The sequence below is a fragment of the Rhagoletis pomonella genome, unplaced genomic scaffold (genome assembly GCF_013731165.1).
Source record: "Rhagoletis pomonella isolate Grant_MI unplaced genomic scaffold, Rhpom_1.0 Rhpom_scaffold_00008, whole genome shotgun sequence".
Lineage (NCBI taxonomy): Eukaryota > Metazoa > Arthropoda > Insecta > Diptera > Tephritidae > Rhagoletis > Rhagoletis pomonella.
Genome location: NW_023458562.1, coordinates 45,782,456 through 45,809,952, shown reverse-complemented (window position 1 = coordinate 45,809,952; position 27,497 = coordinate 45,782,456). Strand labels below are relative to the sequence as shown.

The following is a 27,497-nucleotide window of genomic DNA, read 5'->3' as shown; positions in this document are numbered from 1 at the left end:
ACTAAAGGTTCATAAATGTAGGTATTTGCTAATTTTAATAGCTCTATAAGATAAATACACATAAAATCATTGTTTAGAACTGATTTGTTGATTCCGGGCACGAAAAATGATTTTTTGCGTTTCTCACGCTCTGGACACTTTTGACAAATTTTTGACACTTGTGAGAGAGTAACTTATTGTTACGCTCTAATTACCGAAACAGCCCAGAAAGCGTGTGGAACTAACCTATTGGTTTGCAAGTGAACGTGAGCATTTATGGCTATCACAGTTTTAAAATACATACATATGTATGTGAGTATACAGACATACAGTGCTGGAAAAGTCAATAGAAACAAGGCTGCTGTGGCGCTTAGGCCTTTGTATATTTCTCAATGAGGACCACGGCCAGTTTGGAATTAACTTATCTAGCCTTGTTTCCCATGCACAACAAGGAATATCTATACATCGAAAAAATAAAGGGAGGAAGAAATAGATTATTTTAAAGCTTAGCATTTAAATTTATTTTATTTTTCATGAATAGTTATGGTTACATGTATGTATGTATGTATATTGGGACTGGATATATGAGCAATAAGCTCTCGAATTTCATTCTCAGAATAGAACTCCACAACAAGTCGTTTAGCCGCTATAGCAATCGGCGCAAACGCCGCTCAGCGGGCCCAAAACCCAACTGCTACGATGTGGAATGCCACGGAGCTGTAGATAAAAAAGATGCCGCCTACAGAGCCACGCTGTGATCGGACGCAAATTGAGCTATGTGGGGCTGATATAAGTTTTCGTAGGAAAAAGAGAAGTGCCCAAATATATGTGAGTGCGAAGAGCTTAAAATTTTGGCCGACAGGAAAATCTAGCGAAAATTTTATGAAAGATTTCAAGACCAGAACGAACTCCTTTAAGAACGGCCACTGCGTCATAGTGAACGATGTCCAGAATGTATTTACTTTAATTACGAAGGGAACACTTTTCCATCCCATCGAATTGTAACAGCACTAAAATTAGTGGAGAAGCAGAGCCCGAGCTCACCGTCGATGACGACGGAAGCGATGTTCCAAGACCAGACTATGACGAGGTACGAATAACAAAGCTGCTATTTAGGTACGGCGACGAGGATAGGGTGCATGTTAAATGAACCTGTGCGCGACGACTGGAATTTAAGTGTGCTCTGCGCAATCCAAGCATCGGATACAAGACCTTATCGATCGTATTGTGTGAAAGACCGTCAACCAACTATAGTGTGGCCTTATACTGTGGTTTTATTCAACATGCGACAAATTTTGGCAAACACTCGCGGGAATAGGATTAATACATCGAAATAAGTTGCCTTTAAGCCGCAATGTCCGAATTCCGCGAAACTAATAAGGCGCCGTAAAATGGCTCCGTCAGAATTGGGAAGGACCTCTTCGAGCCATTTTATACCAAAGGAAATTTTATACAATGTGACTCGATAAGTGGTTGTAATGCCATATAAGAAGAGAAAATTGTAGAAAAATACATATGTAAACTACTGATTTTTTTTTGTCGGCCGTTGTGGTGTAGTGGTAAGCAGTGCGCGCTTCCAATCCGCAGCACCTGGGTTTAAGCCCTGGTCAAAGCAATATCGCAAAAAATTTAGAAAAACGGTTTTTCTTAACAGCGGTCGTCCCTCGGCAGGCAATGGCAAACCTCCGAGTGTATTTCTGCCATGAAAAACAGCTTCTCATAAAAATACAATCGCCGTTCGGAGTCGGCGTAAAACTGTAGGTCCCTCCACTTTGTGTGACAACATCAAGGCGCACGCCACAAATCGGAGGAGCAGCTCGGCCAAACACTAACATATGTGTAAGCCCCAATCTATTATTATTATTAAACTACTGATTTTTATATAAAATATTTCGATCTACAACGATTTTATTCTTTAATGTGCTTTTATTTTTAACCGAATTCATAACCGCATAATTTTAGAAGATGATATGGGTTCCGGCACACTGTAGCATTAATCGGAATTGTATGGCCGATGAGCTGGCGCGACTTGGCAGCAAACTCCCTATTGAGGATATAAATGATGAAATAGGAATTCCCTTACAAACTTGCAAGCAACTTATTTCCCTCTAAATTAGCGAACGAAAGATCGAATGACGAAATCCCCTGCAAAACAACCAGGAAATTGTGACCGGTGCTTAGCGCTAAACCCACTGGCCTATGTAATACTGAGCTTAAATAAACAGAATATCCTTTTGTTAGTATCTGTTATAAAAGGGCACTGCTTAATTGACAAGCATACCTATCGAATTTGCGTACGATTACATGACTTTTGTAGAAGTTGTCAAGATGAAAAAGAGGAAGAAACGATTCTGCACCTGTTGTGCCAGTGCTCTGCACTATCCAGACGAATACTCTCCATTCTGGGTAGGCAACTCTTCGATAACTGAGGGCCTTAGATTCGTGGAAATGAGGGATCTACTGAAATCCCTGCGAAATTAAAAATGGTTTTAGGATGGATAGGGAGTTGCTGACCCTACATGCGGCATCGCAATGGGCATTGAGTGTAAGTGTGTGTCATAGACGACCGCGATAACCTAACCTTACTTTGGACTACTCGAACCGATTTCGATAATTCTTTTTTTCAGAAAGGTGGTACCTTAACAAGGGTAGGCCGATGCTAATTTCGTTTAGATCTAAACAGTGGATCTTGAAGATTTCATCGGTACTCCTAAATTTGTATGAGTTTGAAGGCGGTTGTGTTTTGCTTAAAATTATTTAACATAAATAAGTGTTGAACGTAAAATCAAAAAGTTACAGTTTTGCTTTGTTTCCTATTATTTCTTTCACTACTGCCTATATGAGTATGTACATATATACATAAGTATATACCAAAGTGCTACTGCCTGTCTGTATGTATATCTACTTGCACACTTTGCGATTTTCACGTTCTCTTCATTTTCACACTCTGCCTCTTCCCTGTTCACTTTGAGGTTAATATGCATTACAATTTACAATTTTTGCAATAAACAATCTAGACGTTTAAAGGTATTATCTATAGTAAAATAAAAAAAATATACATATGTAATTTTTTTTTCCAATTGTTGCTAACTTGTACGAGTTGGTATTCATTTTATGTGACTTTCTAAACAAAACGGGACGAATGAAGTTCAAGTACACACAATAATTCAATTATGCAATTTTCTACACTTGTTTTTACTTATGTAGCACCTAACGAAATTCATTGCACTGTCTATACTATATTTTTATTTATGGTCATCATTTCTGCTACTTACCTTTCGTTCTTCATATTGATCCGACGACTGCTTTGGGTAAGTAGACGGCTGTAGCTTGAGTAACTGTTATTCACACCACTTTTGCAAAATAATTTCGTTTTTCGAAATGGTAGCGCCGATTTGTTGTTGTGAATCAAGCACGCACCAATTTTTCCAACTGCAAAATCAAGCAAAATAAACCGAGTTTTAGTAACACAACTAAGTACGATATCTGCAAATGATCTAAACAACTAAAAAATTGCATCACTCCATTCAATACCTCTTTCTCGTTGTACGATATCATACACTCCCGTTCCGTTTTTGGGCTTTTTTTTTTTTTACCTTTTAAACAGATCAATAACGTCAAAGCAGCGTGACGTCTGCTATGTTTTTTTTTGCAAAACGCCCAAAGTTTTGCACAATGAATTTCTTTCTTCAAAGATACGACGACGCGTTGTCCCGTAGCTTCTTAGCTCCACTAACTGACCACCACTGACAGATCCGTTGTGATCGCTTCGTTGTAAATGCAACAAACATATATGTCTTTATATACCAGCACGTTTTAGCTAGCCATTATCAACTCGTTCATGCCTACCAACACGCTTGCATATCTATTCAGCCAAACCAATATGTATCCATTTCTCACCAGCTGGGGGATATGCTGCCAGTACGCATGCATCGAGAGCAGTGTTGCCACAAGTTGGATTTTCCGACCAAATTTGGTCGCTTCTTTTTCATTTGGTAGGCAAAGTAAGATTTTGGTCGGGTAGTTGAATTCAGTTTTTAAATTCTTAATTATAAAAATATATATTTCAAACATCACTTTACATATAAATATTTGCCCATTGTACCTTTTAACCTGCTTGGTTTGGCTACCCTGCAAAAATCGCGACTACTCCATGCATGCGTGTAAAGAGTACTCCCAAAGGACCAAAGAGTACTCCAAAATTAACCACAATTCATATAAAAAATATGGTCCAATTAACATTGCGATGTCCTAGGGCAGGACCATATACTCCATCCCTGCATTACATCAGAGTAGCACAAAACTACTCCAACATATTAACAATGGGCATTGTTGTTATATTTTTTCGTTTGTACACGCTTTTGTTCTTCACTTCTCAAATGCTTTTTCGAAATTAATAAAAACCAAGACAAAAATTAAAAATTACATGTTGCCTCTGACGGTATTCGAACCCGAACATGCTGGGAGCTAAGAACTAACAGCGAGCATCTCTACACGTTCAGCTACAGCCAGACATGCAAATGTGCTTTCAAATGCTCAACTTCAATCACGTTTCGTTAAAACACGAGCAGTGATCGGATAACAAACAATAAGCTGGCGCAGAGACACGAGTTGGTCCGCTACAGCATGACAGAGGAACACTTTTGTAAGTACTCCAATTTACCACAAATAGAGTACATGGTCCAACGATTTTTGCAGGGTACTGATGAAGCCAGAGTTATGGCTGGAGACTTGGGCTGGTTGAAAACATTATTGACCGATTTATTCATATAAAGTGCACTTCACCTTTGCTCAAGCTACGCTTGTAAAATTGCCGAAAGCATTAAGACACTGTGCCGCAACATATCGCCGCCTGGGTAAAAGATTGTATGTACATATGTAAATGTTTTGCATTCGAAACATTTAATCTTAAATAAATTAATTGTATGCTTTCAGAATGTTTCTTGTAAATAAAATTTGTTTGTTAGGTTGTAAACGATTTTGGTCGGATTTGGGAAGAAAGTTGGTAGGGAAAAAAATTGTTAGTGGCAACGCTGATCGAGAGAGCAGCGCTGAAGGTTGGTTAATTCAATTACATGTGTTTAGCAGTAAAGGTGCAGATGTATTAGTGAGCAAATCTCTATATCGAATATTTAGTATTTTGTATCGTTGTTTCTAGCAGTGAGAAATGCCTCACGATGCTTGATTTAAAATACATCACCGGCAGGAAAATATTGTGGCGAACAGGTGAGCAATTCTTTGTACATACATAATGTGGAAAAATCAGATTTTTAGATTTCAAAGTGAGGACTCGAAAATAAAATATCTGGATTACCATTCGAAAACCCAGGCTTAATTAAAGTGCTTAAAAATACAGTCCTCTCCAGAGTTTACTACCAGGATTTGTCGTGGGAGGAAACTCCATCGCCGAGTACTGTATTTCACCCCACTGGACGAACGCCTCGCCACAATCCGCAGAAGAGCAAGGTTCTTCAGAATCTTGCTGATGTGCCTCAAGCCCCGATGGAATATAAGTACGAGGTGTCTAAGAATAGCTTCTGTGAGCGCTTGAACCCGCCATGATACCAAACTGTTGCTTTGCGACTTCAATGCCAGGGTGGGCAAGGAAGGGATCGTTGGAACCACCGTCTGAAAATTCAGCCTCTACGACGAAACGTCCGACCACGAACTGAGGCTGATCGACATTTCCGGGGCCCGAAGCATAAAAAGGTCTATCAAGCCACGTGGCTGTCTCCAGATCGAAAAACGAGAAACGAAATCGATATTGTTGTGATAGACGGAAGGCTCACTTCCAGTGTTTTAGACGTACGTACACTCCTAGACCCAAACATCGACTTCGATCCCTATCTTGTTACAAATGTGCGCCCAAAAATGCAACGTCGAAAATCTGCAGTCACAACAGACGGCCAATTCATTCGCTACACGACTTTCACACCTGTTCTCAGAGAACATTCCTCCAAAAAACGAACTATGCGAGCAGTACAACAACATTTATGTACCGCCGCCGAAGAAGTAGTCGGATTTCAGCAAGCCCGAAAGAACCCCTGGTACGATGAGGAGTGTCCAGAAGCTTCAGAAAATAAATATGCCGTCTACAGGGCTACGCTGCGATCAGGTCCAATGCGAGCTTTGTGGGACCTCTATAGAGCAGTGAGGAGGAAAGCGGACGTATTTGCGGCAGTAAGAACAGAGAGGCCGAAATACGTGAAGACCTTGAAAAATAACAAAGCTGCTGGAGCTGACAGCCTGCCATCTGAGCTATTCCAGTACGGCTGCGAGCAGGTGATAAGGTGCATGCATCAGCTCTTATGCAGAATATGGTCTGATAAGAGCATGCCCATCGAATGGTCAGCCTTCTAAACATACATTACAAGGAGCGTATGGAGCGTATTGTGTGAAAGACCAAAGCTCACCGTAAACGAACTGATTGGACCTTATCAGTGTGGCTTTAGACCTGGAAAATCCACCATAGATCAGGTATTAACAATACGCAAATCTAGGGAGGACCCGGGAGGATAGGATCGACACAAATCATCTATTTGTCGATTTTAAACCCGCTTTCGCCTTTATGCCGCGAGGTCTGAATTTGGTATCCCCGCGAAACTAATACGGTTGAGTTCCATCAGAATTGAGAAAGATTTCTCCGAGCCGTTTGCTACCAAACGGGGTCTCAGACAGGGCTACTCTCTTTCACGTAATTTATTTAATCTGATGTTGGAAAAGATAATAAGAGCCGCAGAATTGACCACTCAGGGACAATACTTCACAAGCGTACAATTTCTGGCGTATGCCGATGACATCGACATAATCGGTAATAAGAACAGCAAAGTCTCTTCTGCCTTTTCCAAGTTGGGCAGGGAAGCAAAGCGATTGGGTCTGTTGGTCAACGAGGACGAAACGAGGAATCTCCTGTTATCAAACAAACAGTCAGAGCATTCGCGCCTTGGCACCGACGTCCCTGTTGAAAGCTAATATTTCGCGAAAGTAGAGAATTTATTTACTTGGGAACCAGAATTAACACCAATAACAATTTCAGCATCGAAATCCAATACAGAATCACTCTTGCCAACAAGTGCATGTTGCAGAAGCTAGGACATGACAAATTCCGATGAAGCTTTGATTTATATGGAAAAATAGCAAAAGATTTACTTGAAAAACATTGCGAATATGTAAATAAAAAGTGACAAACCCAATTATTACGTATTAAACACTGTCCTGGAGGCCGGATTTATCGGTCCAACGGACTCACTGGAATCATCACATGCTATACTAATTGACAATTAGGCTTGCTGAAGCGCTTTGTATCTCAGCAACTTAGTGAGCATAGGAAGTCGGCATCTTTAAGGGCTTTTGATGGTTTTAAAACCTATCTGTGAGGATACCATCAAACTCACAGAAATTATCCTTCCATAAGCACTACAAGGTAATTTCTGAATGGGTACACTTGCAGAATTTATACTTGCATTAAAAGCCCTGGACTCTTTCAAAACTACATCTAGGCTTATGGACAATGGCAAAACTCTACCAACTACTAAAGCACGTATGTATATTTGGTCGTTATTAGAGAGAGTTTCACTCAATAAAGGTATGTTCCAGCTGATTTTCGTTATTGGTGTTTCCGACAGGACAGGAGTACGACAACCGATTTGTTTTTCAAACCAAATTTGATAAGGGATGACGGAAACTCATTTCACAATATACATACATATGTAGGTGTGTTCCAGAATTATAAAAAAGTTCACAGAACACTCAGAAAATTTTTTTGAAATGGGGGTACATATGTCTTAGAGATGGACACAGGACTAAATATTTAATCCCGATTCCGCCCATTCCGAAATTTAATTTCTAAGTCCCGAACCCGGCCATCCCGACGTTTTTCAGAATTGTATCGGGGGCCCCGAAATCTATCACTAAAAAAAATTCACATATCTTTCAAATCGATTTCAAATTAAAAAATAATAATAAAAATTATGAAATATGTGGCATCATAATTTTGTTTTGTTTTGCTGTTCGTTTTCGTCTCAATAAAACATAAAAAAGTGCATATTTCATTCAACGTTTTTAAGGAAAATTTTCTGAATTTGCGGATAGGGTTGCCAGATTTTTTATGCGCGAAATCAGTACATTAGACTTTTTCATGCAAAAAAAAATCAGTACTTTTTAGTACATTTTTATTCAAATCAAAATTATGAATATAAGTATCAGATAATACTTTAAAACGCCAGAGTAGTTGTTTTCAACAATATTTTGGTATATAAATAAAATATAGTTCATAAGATAAGTGTTATTCATTTTAACATGAGTGTACACATAATTATATTTACGACATTTTTGAATAGCAATAATGAGACCATTTCCATCTTCAGTGTATAAATAGTCAAAGAATTCTATATATTTCAATTTAAAGTTACTTTTAATATGCAGTTCGCTTTATAAAATTCTAATTAGAAGCCGGTTTCTTTCTTTGCGCCAGGAAGAAAACTTTATACTTTAGATCCTCTCAGTTGCTTCGTTTGTGTGTTATTCATTTTAACATGAGTGTACACATTTTTGAATAGCAATAATGAGACCATTTCCATCTTCAGTGTATAAATAGTCAAAGAATTCTATATCTTTCAATTTAAAGTTACTTTTAATATGCAGTTCACTTTAAAAAATTTTAATTAGAAGCCGGTTTCTTTCTTTGCGCCAGGAAGAAAACTTTATACTTAAGATCCTCTCAGTTGCTTCGTTTGTGTGGTATTAAAAAAAAAACAAAATTACATATTTTTTCAAACTGTGGAAAAGTATCACTATTTAAGGACTTCATCTATAATTCCTCATGGCTTAAATTAATTTTTTCAACTACGCAAAAACTGTGAAAGACTAGGAATTCGCTAAAAAGAGTATCTAACTCTATGTTTTGTATGCAAAACTCTTTTACAAATTCAGTAAATTGAGAAAGAGGAGTTGTAAGTTATAGGCAAAAGCCATTCGAATATTCAAATTTGTTGTTATTAAACTGAAAGTTATTTTCGAGATAACTAGCAACACCCGACAAAAAACCGTCAGCTTTCTTTTTAAATAATTAAACCTCCAACATATCGAGGGCTTATATTTAATACCCTCAGTCTGCATTTTTCATAAAAATGAGGCTCTAATATAAAAATCCACCTAAGACTTAACTGTCATCGGTGATGTTAATTCTGACCTTGTATCACGCTTGACAGAAGAATTTACTTTTAAATTGCAAAGTCGGAATTAACACCAGTGATGACAAATAAGACCCAGATCACGATCCAGAAAATAAAGGTCGCGCCATTCGCGGACCGCTAACCCTCTCTTCGTTGATTTGACAGCATCCACCCAATCGCTGACGTCATAACATACTTTTGTTTACATTCACTGTTGCCAACTTGATGCTTTTCGCGCCAAATTTAGTGGGTATTCTAAACGCGAAAATTTTTGAGTTTGGTGCTTGGTGCGTTTTGGGTGCTTTTGTTTTTAGTTTGAAGACACCAAATTAGAAAATCTTAAAAAAATGGAAGCAAAATTTATAGCAATCGTAAGTGTGTTAAGCAACTTTACAAAAATTTTAACAAAATCATGGCACAGTGACATAAGCGACCACAAAATATGTGGCAGCACCTACAATCATGCCAGAAAAAATCGACCGTCGTGCAAGAAACATTGATTTTTATTAATTTGAATCGGAATCCTTACAATAAAATTATGTATGTATATAAAGTCCATAAAATATACCAATACAAATTTGCTGCTTTTTCAAATTCAAAACTTGTCAATACTGCCTTTTGTTCGATGCTTCCTCTTTTTCTTGTCGAGTTCGTCTTTCTCTCTCATTCTGGTATTTTTTGACGTCACGGCCAGTTGTTCTCAGCTCGATTGGCGTAATCTTGTATTCTATCATTCTTGGACCCAGATGGATTCTAACATCACAAAGTTGTTTTTGTGAAAATTGCAGATAGAGGCTATTGAATATAAGACCTCGATATTATATTGTTCCACAAGCTACTTGTAGAAAAACTCGAGCAAAGTTCAAACTGTGAGCTTATATCAAAGAAACTCTAAAACTTACTTGTGGAACGCATATGTGTAACTCGAAGTTACTTCGAGTAGCTTGTGGAACAAACCTATTATCGCAACTGGTACGTATCGACCCGACGATATTCCAATACAAGGATTGATATTTTTTTGTATTAATTTCTTAGGCATATCAAACATTATCTGCAACATGTCACTATAATTAAATTATCTTCTTACTTTTTACAGTACAGTTTAAGGAAGTTACAACGTTATGTAAAAACCTTAAGAAAATCCTAAAGTTTTTTGTTTGAATTGAAAATTCAGTACGAATCAGTACAAATTTTGAAAAATCAGGACATTCGCGTACTGATTGAAGAAATGAATAAAATCAGTACAAGAGTTGAAAAATCAGTACTGTACTGATAAAATCAGTACGCCTGGCAACCGTATTTGCGGCGGTTGATGTTTTATCGGGAGTGTCGGGAAAGGATTTTAGTCCCGTCCCGCCATCAACATTTTTACAGACCTTTCCGATACCGCCCATCCCGGCCATTTTGAAATCAATACCGTGGGTCCGGCGGATCCCGACATCCCGCTCTCATCTCTAATATGTACATATTACGTACATATGCTAGAATTTAAAATTTCTGAACGATGTGCAACTTATTTTCCAACCGGGAATATTTTGCTGTCGATGAGTCTTAAAAAAGAGAGAACAAAAGGAAGACACGTTGGCATAATGTACATACATATGTATTAACACTAGAAGTTATTAACGAGCAACATATTATTGTAGTATTTGCAAAAACATTAATAGATGTTTAAGAGAAGCATATACACATACATACATACATATGTACATATATGCTTATTTGGCGTTCATGTAGAAATATTCAATACCATCTTAACATGTTGTCAAATTAGTGAGTTCGCAAAGAGCGGCTAAAATATTCTATTAAATCTCATTTACACATTTATCTATGTCGCAAATGGCATAGACCTCATAAACACAGAAAGATCATTAACGCTGACATGGCAAAAACAAAAGATATATCTATATGTATATGTCTGAATGGGCATACATATTAGTGTACTCGATGATTTGCTTTTTTTCCAAAACCGGTATTCGAGTTATTCGAAAAATTGCAGTTTGAAAAAAACCGGTTACCGATTTTGAAATTAAGAAAAACCCGGATAAACCGGTTTTATTTTACATAGTTTTTATACAGTGGTAATGCTTATCTTGATATGAAGCCATGACCAAAAAAAAAACAGTATTAACAGTAAAGTTAGCCTTTATTAAGAAAAAAGAGCAAAGCAAAAGAAGTACTTTAAATTAAATTAATAAAAATCAGTAAAAAATTCACGTTTGGTCTTTTTTTATTAGTTTATTGCTTTTTTTTCGGTATTGAATAGTGCTCTTGCCTCCGTAGCCGAGTCTTAGAATGCCTGCTGCCACTCGGGAGATCCCAGGTTCAATACCTGGATCCAACATCATCATTTCAGGCAGCTGTCGCTCCTCGGCAGACAATGGCAACCATCCCGAGTGTACTTCTGCCATAGAAAAGCAGAACACGAATGCGGAGAGAAACTCGGCCAATCATGTAGACAGCGTTTAAGCGCCAAGCATTCGTTTATTGGAATCAAATATAATAGACATACTGTTCATCCCCTAATAACATAGAATATAATTTTGAAACTATTTAGGGGCTACCCTTGAACTGCAAAACTTCGAAAAATCTAAAAATTTTATTCAGAGGTCAAGATTTGCATGAAATTAAAAAAAAAAAAACGATTTGTTCGATCAAGACATCCGGTTTATTTGATATTCCAAAAATCAAGATTTCAAAAAAACCGTCTATAGATTTCCAAAAAAAAAATGGTTTGGATAAACCGATTCAATCACCCTAATACATACCTATGTATTGGAAGAGTAAAAAAAATCAACAGAAAAAATTATTTGGCATTATCAAAGTAAAGTAGATATTAAGTACTATATGTACTTATTAGGAATGTTAATTTTTTCGATTTTCACGATCCCGGGATTTTCGGGAGCTCGTTATTACAATCCCGGCACCCCGGGATCAGTCCCGAGATTTAGATATTTATTTTATTTAACAATTTAACTCGAGAAAATTGCATTAATATATAAATAGGTTTAAAGCCTACTTTTTATTTAAAGTGAAAAATATTTCATTTAATAATACTTTCGCGTGTACATATTTGATGAAGTAACACAAGGTATGCCGAAAAAAGCTCTATGCCAAAAAAAAATAAGTCAAAAAATTAATTTTGTGGTTGAATTAAGTGTATAATACTAATGGCAGAAATAAAACAAACGCCCTTATTCGACAAGTTTTGTCTATATTTCTTTTGTTTATTTAAAATTAAATTTTTTTTATAAAAGTCTACCTCATTTAGGGTTGCCAGACGTACTGCTTTTGGGAGTAAACGTACTCCTTTTTATTGCAATGTACTGCCATGTACTCCCAAAAAAAATATCTGGAAATGTACTCCTTTATTAGTTTTGTACTTCTTTTGTACTCCTTTTTCCTGCTATTAATATGTTAACATATACAGGGTGTAAAATAATAACTGTTGCACAGTTTTTTTTGAAAAATAAAATTGGCGAAAAAAGTAGTTCATTGTTAATTATCCACAGATTTTACTTCAATTTTATTAATTTGTTTTTAAATTTAACCTTCATTTGGGTTTACCAGGGGGTTTGGGAGAAAAGCGCAAGCTCCACGCAAGTCTTCGTCGGTTACTTTATTACGTATCTTCTGTAGCCATAGGCTAATTTCCTCCCACAGGAGGGAGTTCATTCGACCAACCCTATACACCTGATAAAGAGGTGTGTGCCGCATGTACTTATTTCCCAAAACTGGCAAATGCAAATAAGGATTAAAATTTTAAAACCAATTAATAAAATTAAAGTAAAATATTTACAAAGTTAACAAAAAAACACTTTTTTTAACAAAATCTATAAAGAACACTTTTATTTTTCAACAAACCTGTGCGACAGTTATTATTTTACGTCCTGTACTTTGCCATTCATATTGTGGCAAACACTACTTAGTAAGCAAAGTTAAGTGTGATAGTGAAAAAGTGTAAGCATGGCCGTAGCAAGGTAGGCGCAGGGCGCTTGGATATAAAAACCAGAAAAATATTAAATTATTTATAAGGCTTAAATTAAAAAAATGGCCATACATTCAGGAAGAGTCGGGAATTCTTTCCTATAAGGGCGGGGAGCGAAGGGGGAGTGGGCGTGGCACCTGATTGGCAATTAATAAATTGAATTTTTGTATGAAAAATTGGGTAACAATTGAGGCTTAAATTGGTGAAAAGGTTCTTAATTGCCAATTAGGCCCCTGTTTGAACATAGTCTTATGCACCCAGAAAATTAATCTATTTTAACTCTACAGAATTTTCTCTTTTTTGGATTACTCATATTTTTCAAATTTCAAAGTCCTTTTGGTTTCGTGAATATATACATTTTTTTGTGTGTAATATTGCCTGTCGCACGGTGTTATATGTATGCATAATGAGCTAGATATTTATAAAAAAGTATTAAACACTACAAAAATTAACAAAACCAATATAGCAAAAGTGGTCAACATGAGGCGTTTCTATTATTGCCAACAGTGCAAATTGCAAATCCCGAACACCCCGGGATTCATTGCAAATAATACCGAATTTCGGGATTTAAAAAAGACCGGGAGCCCGGGATCACGGGATTAACATCCCTAGTACTTATTCTTTGTTTCAATATGTAAAGGATTACTTGAGATAATTGCGCAGCTAAAACAATGAAAAAATATATTTAAGCAATATTTATGTATATATGTATGTATATGTTTGTATAGGAACATTTGTGAACAAGTAGGTGTTATATCTACAAGTCATGCTCTAAACATTTGCGAATTTCAAACATACATAAAAACACGCATACCTAGTTTAATTTAATCAAAACGTCGGCTAAATTGATGCAAATTAAGCCGAGATAACTCTCGTTTCCAGCGTGGTGTCGCGCCTTAATAGAAGCGCGTAAATATTTGGCGGAAATTGTAATTTATTCGTACAGCCTTTATTGCTGGCGACTTATTGACCGGATTTGAGTACTTGCCTGCTACTAAATGTGAATGTCTTATCATTTGTATGCATGTATGTATATATTTTTGAATGCAGATGCAGTTGTCATACCAGCAATTACATGGGTAATAAAGCTATCTTCAATCAATTGAAATTGAATCGTTTTCGTAAGTGCCATTGATTTAATCCGTATGAGTCAAGCCAACAGATTAGATACAGATTCGAAGAGGCCATGCATTGCGAGGGGGATTAGAATAAGAATGGTTTTCGTTTTAGAAAAGGAAAAACATGTTTGACCTTTATAGAACTGGATTCAAGTAAAAAACGTTGACTTTAAACGTAAAGTGAACGTAAATTAATTAACGTCTGTGAGTGTGTATGTATGGTAGTGCTAGCACATGTTTAGAAGCGTGAACTCGAATAGCAGCAAACATATGGAATAATAATAAAAAACATACATACCGACACACGAGTATGTATGTACATTAGACTGCACTATGGGCCAGCATCTAATCAAAAGTGGCGAAAATTTCCTGAAATTGATTGAATGGACAAGGCCAGTGCCAGGCAAAATACACACACACACATAACATCCGTAGCAGACAGAGCCTCGCAAGGCTACTAGCTGCCTTGGACTAGACTATACAGTTAGGATTTTAGGATTTTTCAGGCGGTAAAAACAACGGAAAAAGGCATTTATTTTTTTAATTTTGTTATATGGCTCGCTTAGAGAGAAAAATTCCTAAGTCCCAATTTAAAAAATGTACAGGAGAGGAAAAAAATTTCTTCAAGTATTTCGCAAAACTTTGGATACAACGTTTTGGCTGTTTAAAGCAAAGCAAATCTCTATACGAATCAGAGGGCATCGACCTTTACTAAAAGATTTCGTACTATTTTGGCCTTATCGAATTTTCGGAGCTTGTTTTGGATTTAGTAAATTTTCTTTTCATTAAATATAAAATATGAGTTTTCATAAAAAGTGGACTTGGCAAGTTTTCACTCTAAGCTAGCGTATACTTCTTTTATAGTACAATACAGTGATCTTTTATTGAAAAATTTTAACAAATTATTTTTCGTGATTGGGATAAAGAAAAATATTTGGGTATTCACAAATTTTGGGAAATACCCATTCTGGTGACACTGCTTTAAACTTGTATTTACACAGATGTTGTCAAAGAATTAACTATATTTTTATAAAAAACTAACCAAAAATTAAATAACAACACCTGCACCTGCAAACATAGTTGACCGCGAAAATAAGTTTACACGTTCTTCTTCGCCGTCAACTATGTTAAGTCTTTCTTCGCTGAAGTTTCTTATGCGCCTTTTTTCCCGGTAAATTTTTGAGCTCGCGCCTTTATTCGTGTCTAGTGACGACATACATATGTATATACTTATGTGCATGAATACATATTGTACCTTTGTCACAAGAGTGGCATAATCCAAAAAAAAAAAATAATAATTTTTCACGTTAAGTATGCAGAAATCACCGCCACCTTTTTGTTTTTTTTTTGGTATGTAAAAATTTCATAGCTAGGAGTACATTTTAAAGCCGTTTTTCTCGAGGTTTTGATTTTCATATCCAAAAAGAAAAGCAATAATTCAGAAACTGTTCTAGTTTCTTAAATTTTTAAGTTCATATTCGGATTCAGCGGAAAATATAACATAAGAAATTATGGCCACGGATCGGATTTCCTGTTAACTAGTGTAATTATCAATTAGACATATAGGTTTCCCCAATTACATATAATTTACATAGCTTTCTCCCTTCCAATAGTACTATTTTTATTTCATACATTATTAGATATTTAGTTGAAACAGTTCCGCAATAAGTCAAGGAATAGGCCTATCGGGGGGAACCACGTTAAAAAACGCGCCAAGTACACTAGCTTACACCTTTTTGAATCGCTATATCTCAGAAATGGTGATTCTTAAGAACAAAAGTGTCACAACAATTTTTGAAGATGTGGGATCGATGGGCACTTTTGACATTTCATTTATAATGGTGTTCCCAACATTCGTACCAGTTTTCAGCTCTATGCGAATTATTGTAACCTTAAATATCTAACTTGACCAAGCTAGTACGACATATGTATACATTAGGGATGATAATTTTTTCGACTTTTGCGATCCCGGGATTTTCGGCACATCGTTCATACAATCCCGGGATTTAAATATTCATAATTTTCCAATAACTTAACAGGAAAAAATTGCATCAATATAGTTTGAGAAGCTGTCCTACCATATAATAAAGAAATGGGTTTGAAACATACTTTATTATTTAAGTTGAAAAATATTTCATTAGTGACAAAACAGTAATTAAATTTATACGCATTTAACAATACTTTAGCGTGTGCAAATCTGATAAAGTAATTTAAGGCATGCAAAAAGGAACTTAAGTCAACATACATATGTATTGTGTGGCTGAAAGATGTTCATAATACTAGTGGCAGAAATAAAAGAAACGTCTTACTTCAACCAGTTTAGTCTATATTGCTTTTGTTTATTGATATTTAAAGTTTTTTATAAGAGTCTACCTCATTTTACATATAATTAACTGCATTTAAATGTGCATTTCAAAATTTGTATAAAAATTATAAAAATGCAAAAAAATGTTGCTACTTTTTACTCAGCATTTTTAGAAAAATTTGAGGTACGCAGTTTTATAGCCCATTAAATTAAAGTAGGATAAAACGCATGTTTTATGCAGAATTTTTTAAACGACGCTGGGCATTTTCTTCCATATAAAAAATTGTCGAACATACCTTGTATGGAAGAAAATGCGTGACAGCGCTAGCAAAAAAATTATAAAAAATCACCGTTACTTTTAGTGACTTAAACTTGCACTTTGTCCTCCTTTAATTTAATGGGCTATACTTATAAAATTGCGTACCTAGATTTTTTCTAAAAATACTGAGTAAACAGATTGAAACAAGTTGAAACAAAAAAAAAAATCAAAACACACCAAGCAATCAATATTCTCACGACACTAAGGGCCAAATATAGAAAACTGCGTTTTTAGTTTTAGATTTTGTTTATTAGAACTTTATAACTTCAAAACATTTATATGATAAATTCTAAGAATTATATATAGAAAACTGCGTTTTTAGTTTTAGATTTTTTTTATATTACAAATTTTTAATTTCAAATATATATATGATAAATTCTAAAAATTATTTAAAAAATTCAGTGCAATGTATAATAAAAATGGGTACCAAATGAAAGAGAAAATTCTGTAGGGTTTAAAAAAATTAAAATTTTTTAGGTTCAAAATTACGAAGAGGTATTGAAAATGCCCTTTTAATTAATTTTATTTTTTTAAGCTAATAATTTTAGAAGGATTATATTCGAGGACGTTGTCGAGGGTCCTTAACAGATATTTTTTTTAAATAAATATTACAAAATTTCAAGGATATTCAAGGATAACATTTTTAAGGACACTTTCAAAAGCTTATGCACCAAAAAATTTTATCTTTTTTTTTACAGAATTTTGTCCGTAATTTGATACCCGTACTGTTTTCCTAAGTACATTGCACTAAATTTTTTAAACAATTTTCCAAGTCACTCATATTATTCAGTTTTCAAAGTCCTTTTAAAAAATCCTGACGTCAGAGAGAAAAACTAAAAACGCAATTTCACTGCATATATTTGTCCCATAGCTTTGCGAATATATTGATTTTTTGTGTGTAAAATTGCCTGTCGCGCGGTGTGTATGTATAATTAGCTAGACATTTATAAAAAAATATTAAATATTAAATAAACAAAAGAAATATATGTAGCAAAAATAGGTCAACATAAGGTGTTTCTACTATTGCCACCAGTTCAAATTACAAATCCCGAAAGTCCCGGGACTCTTGGCAAATAATCCCGGAATTTTCGGCACTTAAAAAAGGCCGGGATCCCGGGATTAACATCCCTAGTATATATACATAATAGGTTTGTATCCACGTCATGTGATATCTATAATAATAATACAGTAAAACCCGCTTAAGTACCTCACGAAAAATTTCAGCTTTTTGAGGTACTTAGGTGGGTTGGGTACTTAAAAGAACCCGCTTAAGTACCCGCATCGAGGTACTAATGTAGTTACATCTTCTTGTTAACTTACATAAATACTTGATTAACAACACTTAATGAAGTATACATAGTTTAAAACCGAAATCGTAGCATTATTTAAACAGACGAACAAGTAAAGAAAAACTTTATTAAAGAAAATATATAGTGTAATGGTGTGTAATTTTTACAAGAATTAAATTGTTTAAAAAGTCAAAGTGGGACATCTCATTTTGTACCAAATTCAAAATGATATTGTTTGCCACTTATGTTTATTTATTAATTTTTGAGATTTTTCCTAGCAAATACCTTATAAACCTAAGCTTAAGATTTTGTAGAACACTTAAAAAAGAGATTCATCATAATTTCAAACTTTTTTTTCAGAAGGGTTTTTTGAGTATACAGTTTTATACGTTAATATTTTAAGGAATTTTAAAAGACCATTTAAAAGGGGAAAATTCTATGTAAAATTGTAAATGGGGCACGAAAAATTTAGGTACTTAGGCGGCTTGGGTAAATAAGCGGGAAGGTACTTAAGAGAGGGATTTTCTTCAGATTATATTAAAAAATTCACGGTGTCCAAAAATGTTGGTTACTTAAGCGGGTTAAGTACTTAAGCGGGGGGGTGGTACTTAAGCGGGTTTCACTGTAATAATAGATTGGCGCTTACACATATGTTAGTGTTTGGCCGAGCTTCTCCTCCGACTTGTGGCGTGCGCCTTGATGTTGTCACACAAGCGGAGTTTTACGCCGACTCTGAACGGCGATTGTATTTTTATGAGACGCTGTTTTTCATGGCAGAAATACACTCGGAGTTTTGCCATTGCCTGCCGAGGGACGACGGCTGGTAAGAAAAAACCTTTTTCTATATTTTTTGCGATGTTGCTTTGACCAGGGTTTAAACCCAGGCGTTGCTGAGTGGAAGCGCGCACTGCTTACCACTACACCACAGCGGCCGACATCTATATATATACATGATATCTATAAATAACATTTTTTTCTTTACCAGCGAAGAAGGCGGCATAAATGAAAAGCAAAGGAGAACGCACTTATTTACCTTTACATACTTTGTTCCAAAGAGCAAAAGAAAGAAAACAAGTACGCACAGTTTGACGTGCATACTATGTACAGTTGTCCACAAAACAATAGGAGTGCGATATTTTGACAAGTTTTTATTGTTTTTCTTTTGTTCATTTAGTTTTTAATAATTATGGGTCATTATCTAACAAAGACTATATAAATCCAAATTTCAAATTTTGTGCAAAAATTATAAAAATTCAACAAATTTTCCACAAAATTCCAAATTTTTTATTCAGAATCTTTAGAAAAATTCAAAGTATGCAGTTTTATAGCCCACTAAAGTTTTGTGTTATAAAGTGTAAGTATCAATTGGCTACAAAATACCGTTGATTTTCCAGCAGTTTTTATGTTGACATTGTCACGCATTTTTGGTGAAAATTCGTTGAATTATTATAATTTTTGCCCCAAGTTTGAAATTTAAATTTGTGAGGTTTTTCTAGGATAAAGAGCTATACTTTTATAAAAAGTTACTAAATTACTCGTCATCATATCACACTCCTATTATTTTGTGGACAACTGTATGTACATATGTGTGTATATAAATGCATATACTCTGCATGTGGACTTTTTCGTGAGCACTCTCAGCACAAACACCAAAAAAACAGGATAAATTTCGTTTTGGCATAAAAAACACGTGAAAGAGATCGCAAGTCTTTTTTTAAACAGTTGTCGTCTATACCTACATACGTATTAGGCTAGGCCGATTTTGTATGGGGGAAAATAAAAGACGTTTGACGGTATTGCAATTGTAATACATATTATGTTGTCTTATGTCTAACCCAATTATTATTGACCACGAAATATTAATTTAAAACTTATCTTTAGCCCGCGCAATTGATTCAAAGTGTATAAATTTTGTAAATTAAACTTTGGCTCCTAATATCTATGGAATTCGTTAATTGTTATAAGCAGGACGATTATTAAATTTAGTATCTCATGTTCATATATCATTTTTCAATAAGACTACAAGTTTTTAAGATATTAAGATAAAACTTACAAAAACTATAATATTCCCTTATGAATTTACAATTCTTCTTCAGCAACCAAGTGAAAAATGTAAAAAAGTGAGGCGAGATTTATTTCAAAGATTTTTATGTTTTCGGACGTTTATATAATATAAAAAGGACCATGGACTTGGTCACGCCGATTTTGTCAGTTTTCAGAATCGTGGTGAATGAAGTCAAACATGTATTGTCCAAGATTAGGAATCGTTTGATAAGTTAATAGTAGTTTAAAGCACATATGTACATACATTAACAAAATAAAATTGAGGTGAGAAACGCCCTTTTCAAGTCCATTTATGCAGTCTTGAAAATCGGAGCGGAATGGTTTCATTAGTCACCGAAAAAGCAATTTTTCGCGGGTTCTAAATTTGCCGTTATATTAAAGTAGGGGACGTGCAATAAATAAGTGTTTAGATATAAATAATTAGTTAATTCCATTATGTAAAAAAGTGCCTTTAGGTAAATGCAATAGTCTTTAACATATCCTGGGATATACTTTTGAGGACTCTCCAATTGGAAGATATTGCTTTGTATTCAGCTTGAACGAAAAAGTCACTCCCTGGCACACTTTTCTGTAATCCGATTATTTTATTTAAAAGTTATTTATACAATTGAAGAGAAATTTTTGTAGGAAAAAACTAAAGACTAACTACTATGGCCGCAAATTGTTGGGGAAAACCCCGAAGAACTGCTCAGCCTCCGAAGGAGGACATTCCGATGGTCATGGGTTGTGTAACCAGTCATTGGCTATTTGGTAGGCATGCTTCGAGATTAGGTATATTCTCCCATGAATATTGCAGAAGTTGCAGAGATGAAGAAGAAGGAGAAACAGTTGAGCGCTTCTTCTGCAGCTGCCCCCTTCTTTAGATAAGAGCAGAGCGGGCTTTTTAGGTAAGCATTTTTTAGCTCTCTCAGGGAACTACCCGGTGTAGGAATAAAACCAATCCTACGCTTCATAAGAGCTTCAAAATGGTTCTATGCAGCACAGTCACTGAGGTTCCCGGGTTTCACAGTGGTATCAGAATGGACCTGCAAGGTCTAAGTGAGTTGGTCATTGGGCCGACTGCCACATCAACCTCCTAACCTATACTAAAATTTCATGGGCTACAAAATTGCAAACCTAGAAATTCTGAATAAGAAGTTTGTAATTTTGATGAAACAACCTCTTACTTTCATTCTTATTTTACTTTGGCCAGCCAATTAACAATAAATCCGAAATGGACTTCCACTTCCGCCGATTGGAATGAGTGGAACATGAGTTTTCAAGCAGTTTTCAGCGAAAACTTCGTTTGACAGATTTTACATGGAAACACAAAGTTCAGGTCGAAAATCAGTTTTAGTTTTCGATGTCGGTCAGAACATGGTATTACATCGATTTTTGTTAGACAGTAGATTTTGATAAACAAATAATAAACATTAAATAAACAAAAGAAAACTAGTCAAAACTTGTTGCATCTCTCTTTATTTGCCCGCACCCCGTATGTGCGATATGTAGGGAAATTAAAATTATTTACCGATTTTTTTTTCATTTGTATAGGGACTAGATATGTTAATTTTTTAGATTTTTGGGATCCCGAGAATTTCGGGACATCGTTCATATAATCCCGGGATTTAGATATTCATTATTTTCTAACAACTTAACGGGAAAAATTTGAGAAGTTGTCCTACTATATAATAAATGACTAGGAGTGCCAGTTACTGTCAAAATTCGACCGTTTTTCTTGTTTTTTAAGACCCTTTGAGGGGTTTTCTAACTTAGCACGTCGTTTAACTTATGAGGTACAAAACCGGAAAATCGTAGGAAATTGAAACTAAAACACGACTAAATTTTTTATAATATTGAAGGCCTTTGGAGAACTTTTTCAGGACTTGGAATTTACACGAAATTCGAACATTTGATACATATCCATAACACAGGTTTACAAAAAAAAAGTGTGTGCATATTAAACCAAACCTATACATCCCTATGTTATTCGACATGCTGAATGCGAATCCGAGGAATCAAGGGACCCCATACTCGGTTTCAGCGACAACATATACAAAATGTGTATTCTTTTTTTATTGAATAAATTTTTTGTCCTTTTGACCTTCAAATGACCTCGAAGCTGACATTATGGAGGTTAACGGACCTCGGATTTGGGTTCAGCGAATCTAAACCCTTATATATATGAATTTTTCCCTACTTGACCTTCAACTGACCACGAACCTGACGTGGTGGAGACTAACGGACTTCGGATTCGTATTCAGCGTGTCGAATAACATAGGGATATATAGGTTTGGTTTAATATCCAAATACTTTTTTTTTTTGTAAACCTTTGTAATTAAATGAATTTAAAACACTCTAAAATCCGATAACTCAAGAAAATTCGATAGCTCGATAGCTTTGCGTTTCGAGGGCTCGATAAATTTTGATAACTCAAAAATTAATATATATATATCGAGATTCTGATTAAAAAGGCTGAAACAATTTGAAAAAAAAAATTTTTTCAAAGCACACCAAGCAATCAAAATACTCACAACACTATGTGCCAAATATAGTAAAACTGCGTTTTTAATTTTAGAATTTTTTTATTAGAACTTTATAATTTCAAAGACGTGATAAATTCTAAAATTTATTTAAAAAATGCAGGGCAATGTAGAATAAAAATGGGTACCAAATGAAAGAGAAAATGCTGTAGTGTTTAAAAAAATTAAATTTTTTTGGGTTCACAAGGACGAAGAGTTATGAAAATGCCCTTTTAATCAATTTTATATTTTAAGCTAAGAAAGTCAGAAGGGCTGTATTCGAGGACGTTGTCGAGTTTAGTCCTAACTTAACATATAATTTTTTCACAATAAATATTGCAAAATTTCAAGGATATTCAAGAATAAAATTTTTAAGAACATTTTCAATACTTTACGCACCAAAAAATTGAATCTGTTCTTTAGCTACAGAATTTTCTCTTTAATTTGGTACCCATACTGTTTTCCTAAGTGCCCTAAATTTTTTAAACCATCTTCTGAATTACTCATATTATTCAATTTTCAAAGTCCTTTTGAAAAATCATGACATCAGAGAGAAAAACTGGTGGAATGTGGTGTTATGTGTATATATAATTAGGTAGACATTTGTAAAAAATATCAAATATTAAGCAAACAAAGGAAATATAACAAAAGCTGGTCAACATAAGGCGTTTCTATTATTGCCACCATTGCAAATTACAAATCCCGAAAATTCAGAGATTCTTGGCAAATAGTCCCACGATTTTCGACACATAAAAAAGACCGGAATCCCGGGATTAACATCCCTAATAGGGACCGACCGACATAATAGTCGTACATGCATTAGACCCTTTCACAAAAAAGGTCAAATATCTCCAAAGATTTTGATATCGTTGAATACCTCAGGCAACTTTCAATAAATTTTTGGAAAACAAATATGCGTTTTATTCGTCTTTTTTGAATCAATAAGTGAAAAATAAATTGGGTTTTCTTGGCAAATACATACAGATCTTCTATGTTCTTTCAATTGATATAAGTGAGTATATCTATACCATTCGAAAGCTCTAAGTCTATTCTTTCCAAAACCCTTGTTTTGTTTTACATATGTATGTACATTATATGCATGTTATTCAACGCTAAAAAACAGCTAAATAAACAAAATTAAGCTTTGATATACATATGTATGTATTTATTTTTATTTTGTAAATAGCATTCTTATTACACGTACCACAAGCACGGGATTGCTGATTTTTACTTACATTTCCGTTTGGGTTTATAAATACGCGTGTGCTTACCATTCGCTCATGTACTCCTACACATGTACATATGTACATGCCTAGATACATACTGTAGGTACATACATTAGTACGTAAATAAATACATATGTACGCCACCACAATGATGGGGGCTCGTCCCTCCCATACACTAATACTCAAATGGCTTATATGGACATATGTACATATGTAGGTACACTAGGGATGTTAATTTTTCAGCTTTTTCCGATCCCGGAGTTTCGGGATATCGTTATCATAATCCCGGGATCCCAGGATTAGTCCCGGGATTTAGATATTCCTTACTTTTCAACAACTTAAATCGAAAAAATTGCTTCTATATTGTTTGAGAAGCTCTCCTACCATAAAATAAATAATAAATCAATGGGTTTGAAACCGGATTTTTTTATTTAAAGTGTCGTTTTTATTATTTCTCTCTGCCTTCGAGATTTATTTTAAAGGACTTTGTAATTTTAAAGATATGACTGATTCCAAAAATTATTTAAAAAATTCAATGCAATAGAGATAAAAAATATGGGTACCAAATGCAAGAGGAAGTTTCTATAGAATTTAAAAAATTAAAATTTTTTGGATTCACAAGGACGAATTGGTAATTTTTTAAGCTGATAAAGTTAGAAGGACAAAATTTGAGGATGTTGTCGTGTTTATATAAGTTCTTAACAAATCGCACACCAAGGTTTAAAGTGAGCTAACTAAAAATTCATGGAGGGAAATATAACTGCTTGTGGTTGTACACATTCAGTGCAATTAATACAAAAAAGGTATAACTGTAATTTTTTAGTTAATGTTTATAATCATGAAGAACAAAATATTCGCATTAATTGGATGTAGGTCCCATGAAATGATTTATGCAAAAAATTCGCCATTCATTTTGTTTGAGTTGATCGTTAGATCAAGGTGTGCGATATAATTTTTTCAAAAACAAATATTGTGAAGTTTGAAGGATAAAATTTTAAAAGGACATTTTCAATACTTACCAGTCCTTCTGCATCAAAAACTTGAATCTGTTTAAATTCCACGGGATTTCCTCTTTAATTCGATGCCCATACTTCTTCTCTAAGCACATTTCTCTGAATTTTTTAAATCATTTTTGAATTACTGCCGTCAGAGCGAAAAACTAAAAACTCAATTTTACTATATTTCGCTCATGGTTTCGCGAATATATTGATATTTGTGTTATATATATAATGAGCTAGACATTTAAAAAATATATTAGTAAATAAAAAAAAATATAGCCAATACTGGTCAAGAAGAGGAGTTTCTATTATTGCCATCAGTGCAAATAACGAATCTCGAATCTCTTGCCGGGTTTCTTGGCAAGTACAAAAAAAGGACGGGATCCCGGGATTAACATTCCTAATGTACATGCATATCCAGTGGGAAAAGTAGTAATGCATTACGTGCGTGATAAATAATGTAATGTATTTCTTATGAGTTCTAGATTCTATTACTCTTTAATATATAATCAGCATTCTAATGTATCCAAAAAGTCCCAAAAAAATCATATTAAATCACATACGTTATTGCATTGCTGGTAGTGCAAAATTGAATGCCTCACTTTTAGGACATCACCATGGGAGGGGGATGCGGAAATACATTTTGAATGTGAAAACGGCTGGTTTACTGATTATTTTTTTCGATTACCATACATTACATTTTCCGACTGGGTTAATACTATAACCACATACATACATACGAATGTACATAAGTATGATGTATTGAATACATTGTATTCAAATAATACGCAAAGAAGAATGTGCTTACAACGAAAATGAGCGAACACGACACTTCAGGAATTCGTAATGTTTTAAACAAATTTTACAGTGTGACCAAATATGGAATACTAGCTTATATTCGCGGTTTTTACCCCACGGTTATATAAAAATATGCAAATATATAAATAAAGATATGTATGTATCTGTTTATTTATAAGCGAGTTTGGGTATTACTGAGTACTATAGAATATACAGCATTCTTTGTAATATTATTTTAGTACAAATAAAAAGCTTTTTGCTGCGCAAACTTTGGAGCAAGCTACATGTAATTGAAAGATCATTTGAATGGGAGGTGCGTCGTCACCTTTCCAATAACCCTAATTTTTCTCCATGAGTAGGCGATTGATTTCATATATGTACATACATATTCGAGGGCTGCATGAATTCATTCAAACTTCTAGCCAACAGAGTACACACAGCTGATTTCGAAAAACTGACGCTGCCACTGTCACTGCGTTGTTGTATTTTGGGCTCTACTGTTGACGACGCCGCCGCCACCGCGAAGCCTGTCGGCGTAAACCTCTACGCAACAAACCTTCCACACCCTCATGCAAAGCTTTTGCAACACCCTGTGTTATTTGCACAATAAAAGCTCACTTCGTAAAGCTAACCCTCCATTTACCAGTGTTTGCATTAATTTTTTTGCTAGTTAATACCAAGCACCTCATGACGCCAACGCTCATAAAATCAACTCGTACATACACATACATAAACATATGTTAAATTAATTAAGCTACCGGAAATCGTAACACTTAAGTAATTAGCGAAATTGCATTGAAGTAAATACGCGAGTGAGGTGATTGCAATACTTACGCGACATTTACTGATGGCTGGCGAAAAAAAAGATATTTAGGGAAGTTGCATATCAGGCTTCTGCTGTAGCTATGGCAGTTGTACAGCCGGCTATAAAAATATTGCGAAAATTCACATAACAGAAACTAAACTTATATTAACACAGATTTATTGGTCCATTATATATGCATTTATTTCACCATCACACTTGATTTCAAAAAAATAAAAATTTAGTATGTAGAGCTGCTCGAAAAAATTTCGGTGAGTAAACTGTTGAGCAGCCGAAGCTGCAGCAGAATAACAACTAAACGATTGTAGCAAATGCATTGAATGGATATGTTGCAGCGAATAATGGCAATGCTTGTTGTTGGCTGAATGAACCCTTGGTAACACTCAGAAACACGGTTGCCACTTGTTAAAAAAATAACCAACCAAAATCTGAAAGAAAACCAAATTGAAAAAACAAAAAACCAAACTTGTTTTTCACGTATCTATTACAAAAAGCAAACCCTATTACAACAAAAAAAAATATATACATTGAAATACTTATGCGTTCAATCACATAACGTCACCTGAAATTCAAAAAAAAAAAAAAACGTAACAACATCGTCACTGAAATGGAAGAGGTCGTGACTTTTCTTTCCATAAAACGATGTGGGGAGTTGTAATTTAATGAAATCCATCATATTAATCAAAAACTGAATTTTGAATTTTTTATAAGTTACGACTTTTTAGATTTCATTGACGATGTTTGTTACGTCTTTTTGCATTTCAGGTGACGATATTTTCTGTTTATACAAATCGATGGTCCCCTGCAATAACGGCACAACACAAAATTTTAAGTTTTTGAGTTATATAGCGGATAAGGTTTATAAATAACCATATTTTTCTGTGGCAAATCGATATATGCTTAGTTGTTACCAATC

The 27,497-nt window shown here is 34.7% G+C and overlaps 1 protein-coding gene across 5 annotated transcripts in view; it reads right to left on the bottom strand.

Annotated features, from left to right (window-relative positions):
• LOC118744967 (trehalase) overlaps window positions 1-26,889 on the bottom strand; it is a 99,906-nt gene extending 73,017 nt beyond the window's left edge. For 2 of the 5 annotated variants that reach the window (XM_036478440.1, XM_036478441.1), the window contains exons 1-2: window positions 26,593-26,889; window positions 3,255-3,411 (exon numbers count right to left, since the gene is read on the bottom strand). In XM_036478440.1, coding sequence (XP_036334333.1) covers window positions 3,255-3,411; window positions 26,593-26,599 — 164 coding nt within the window. In that variant the 5' untranslated portion in view covers window positions 26,600-26,889. Of the gene's footprint in view, window positions 1-3,254; window positions 3,412-3,513; window positions 3,745-26,592 lie in introns of those variants that run through there. The other 3 variants (XM_036478443.1, XM_036478444.1, XM_036478442.1) reach the window with 2 other exon arrangements.
• Window positions 26,890-27,497: the final 608 nt, after the last annotated feature.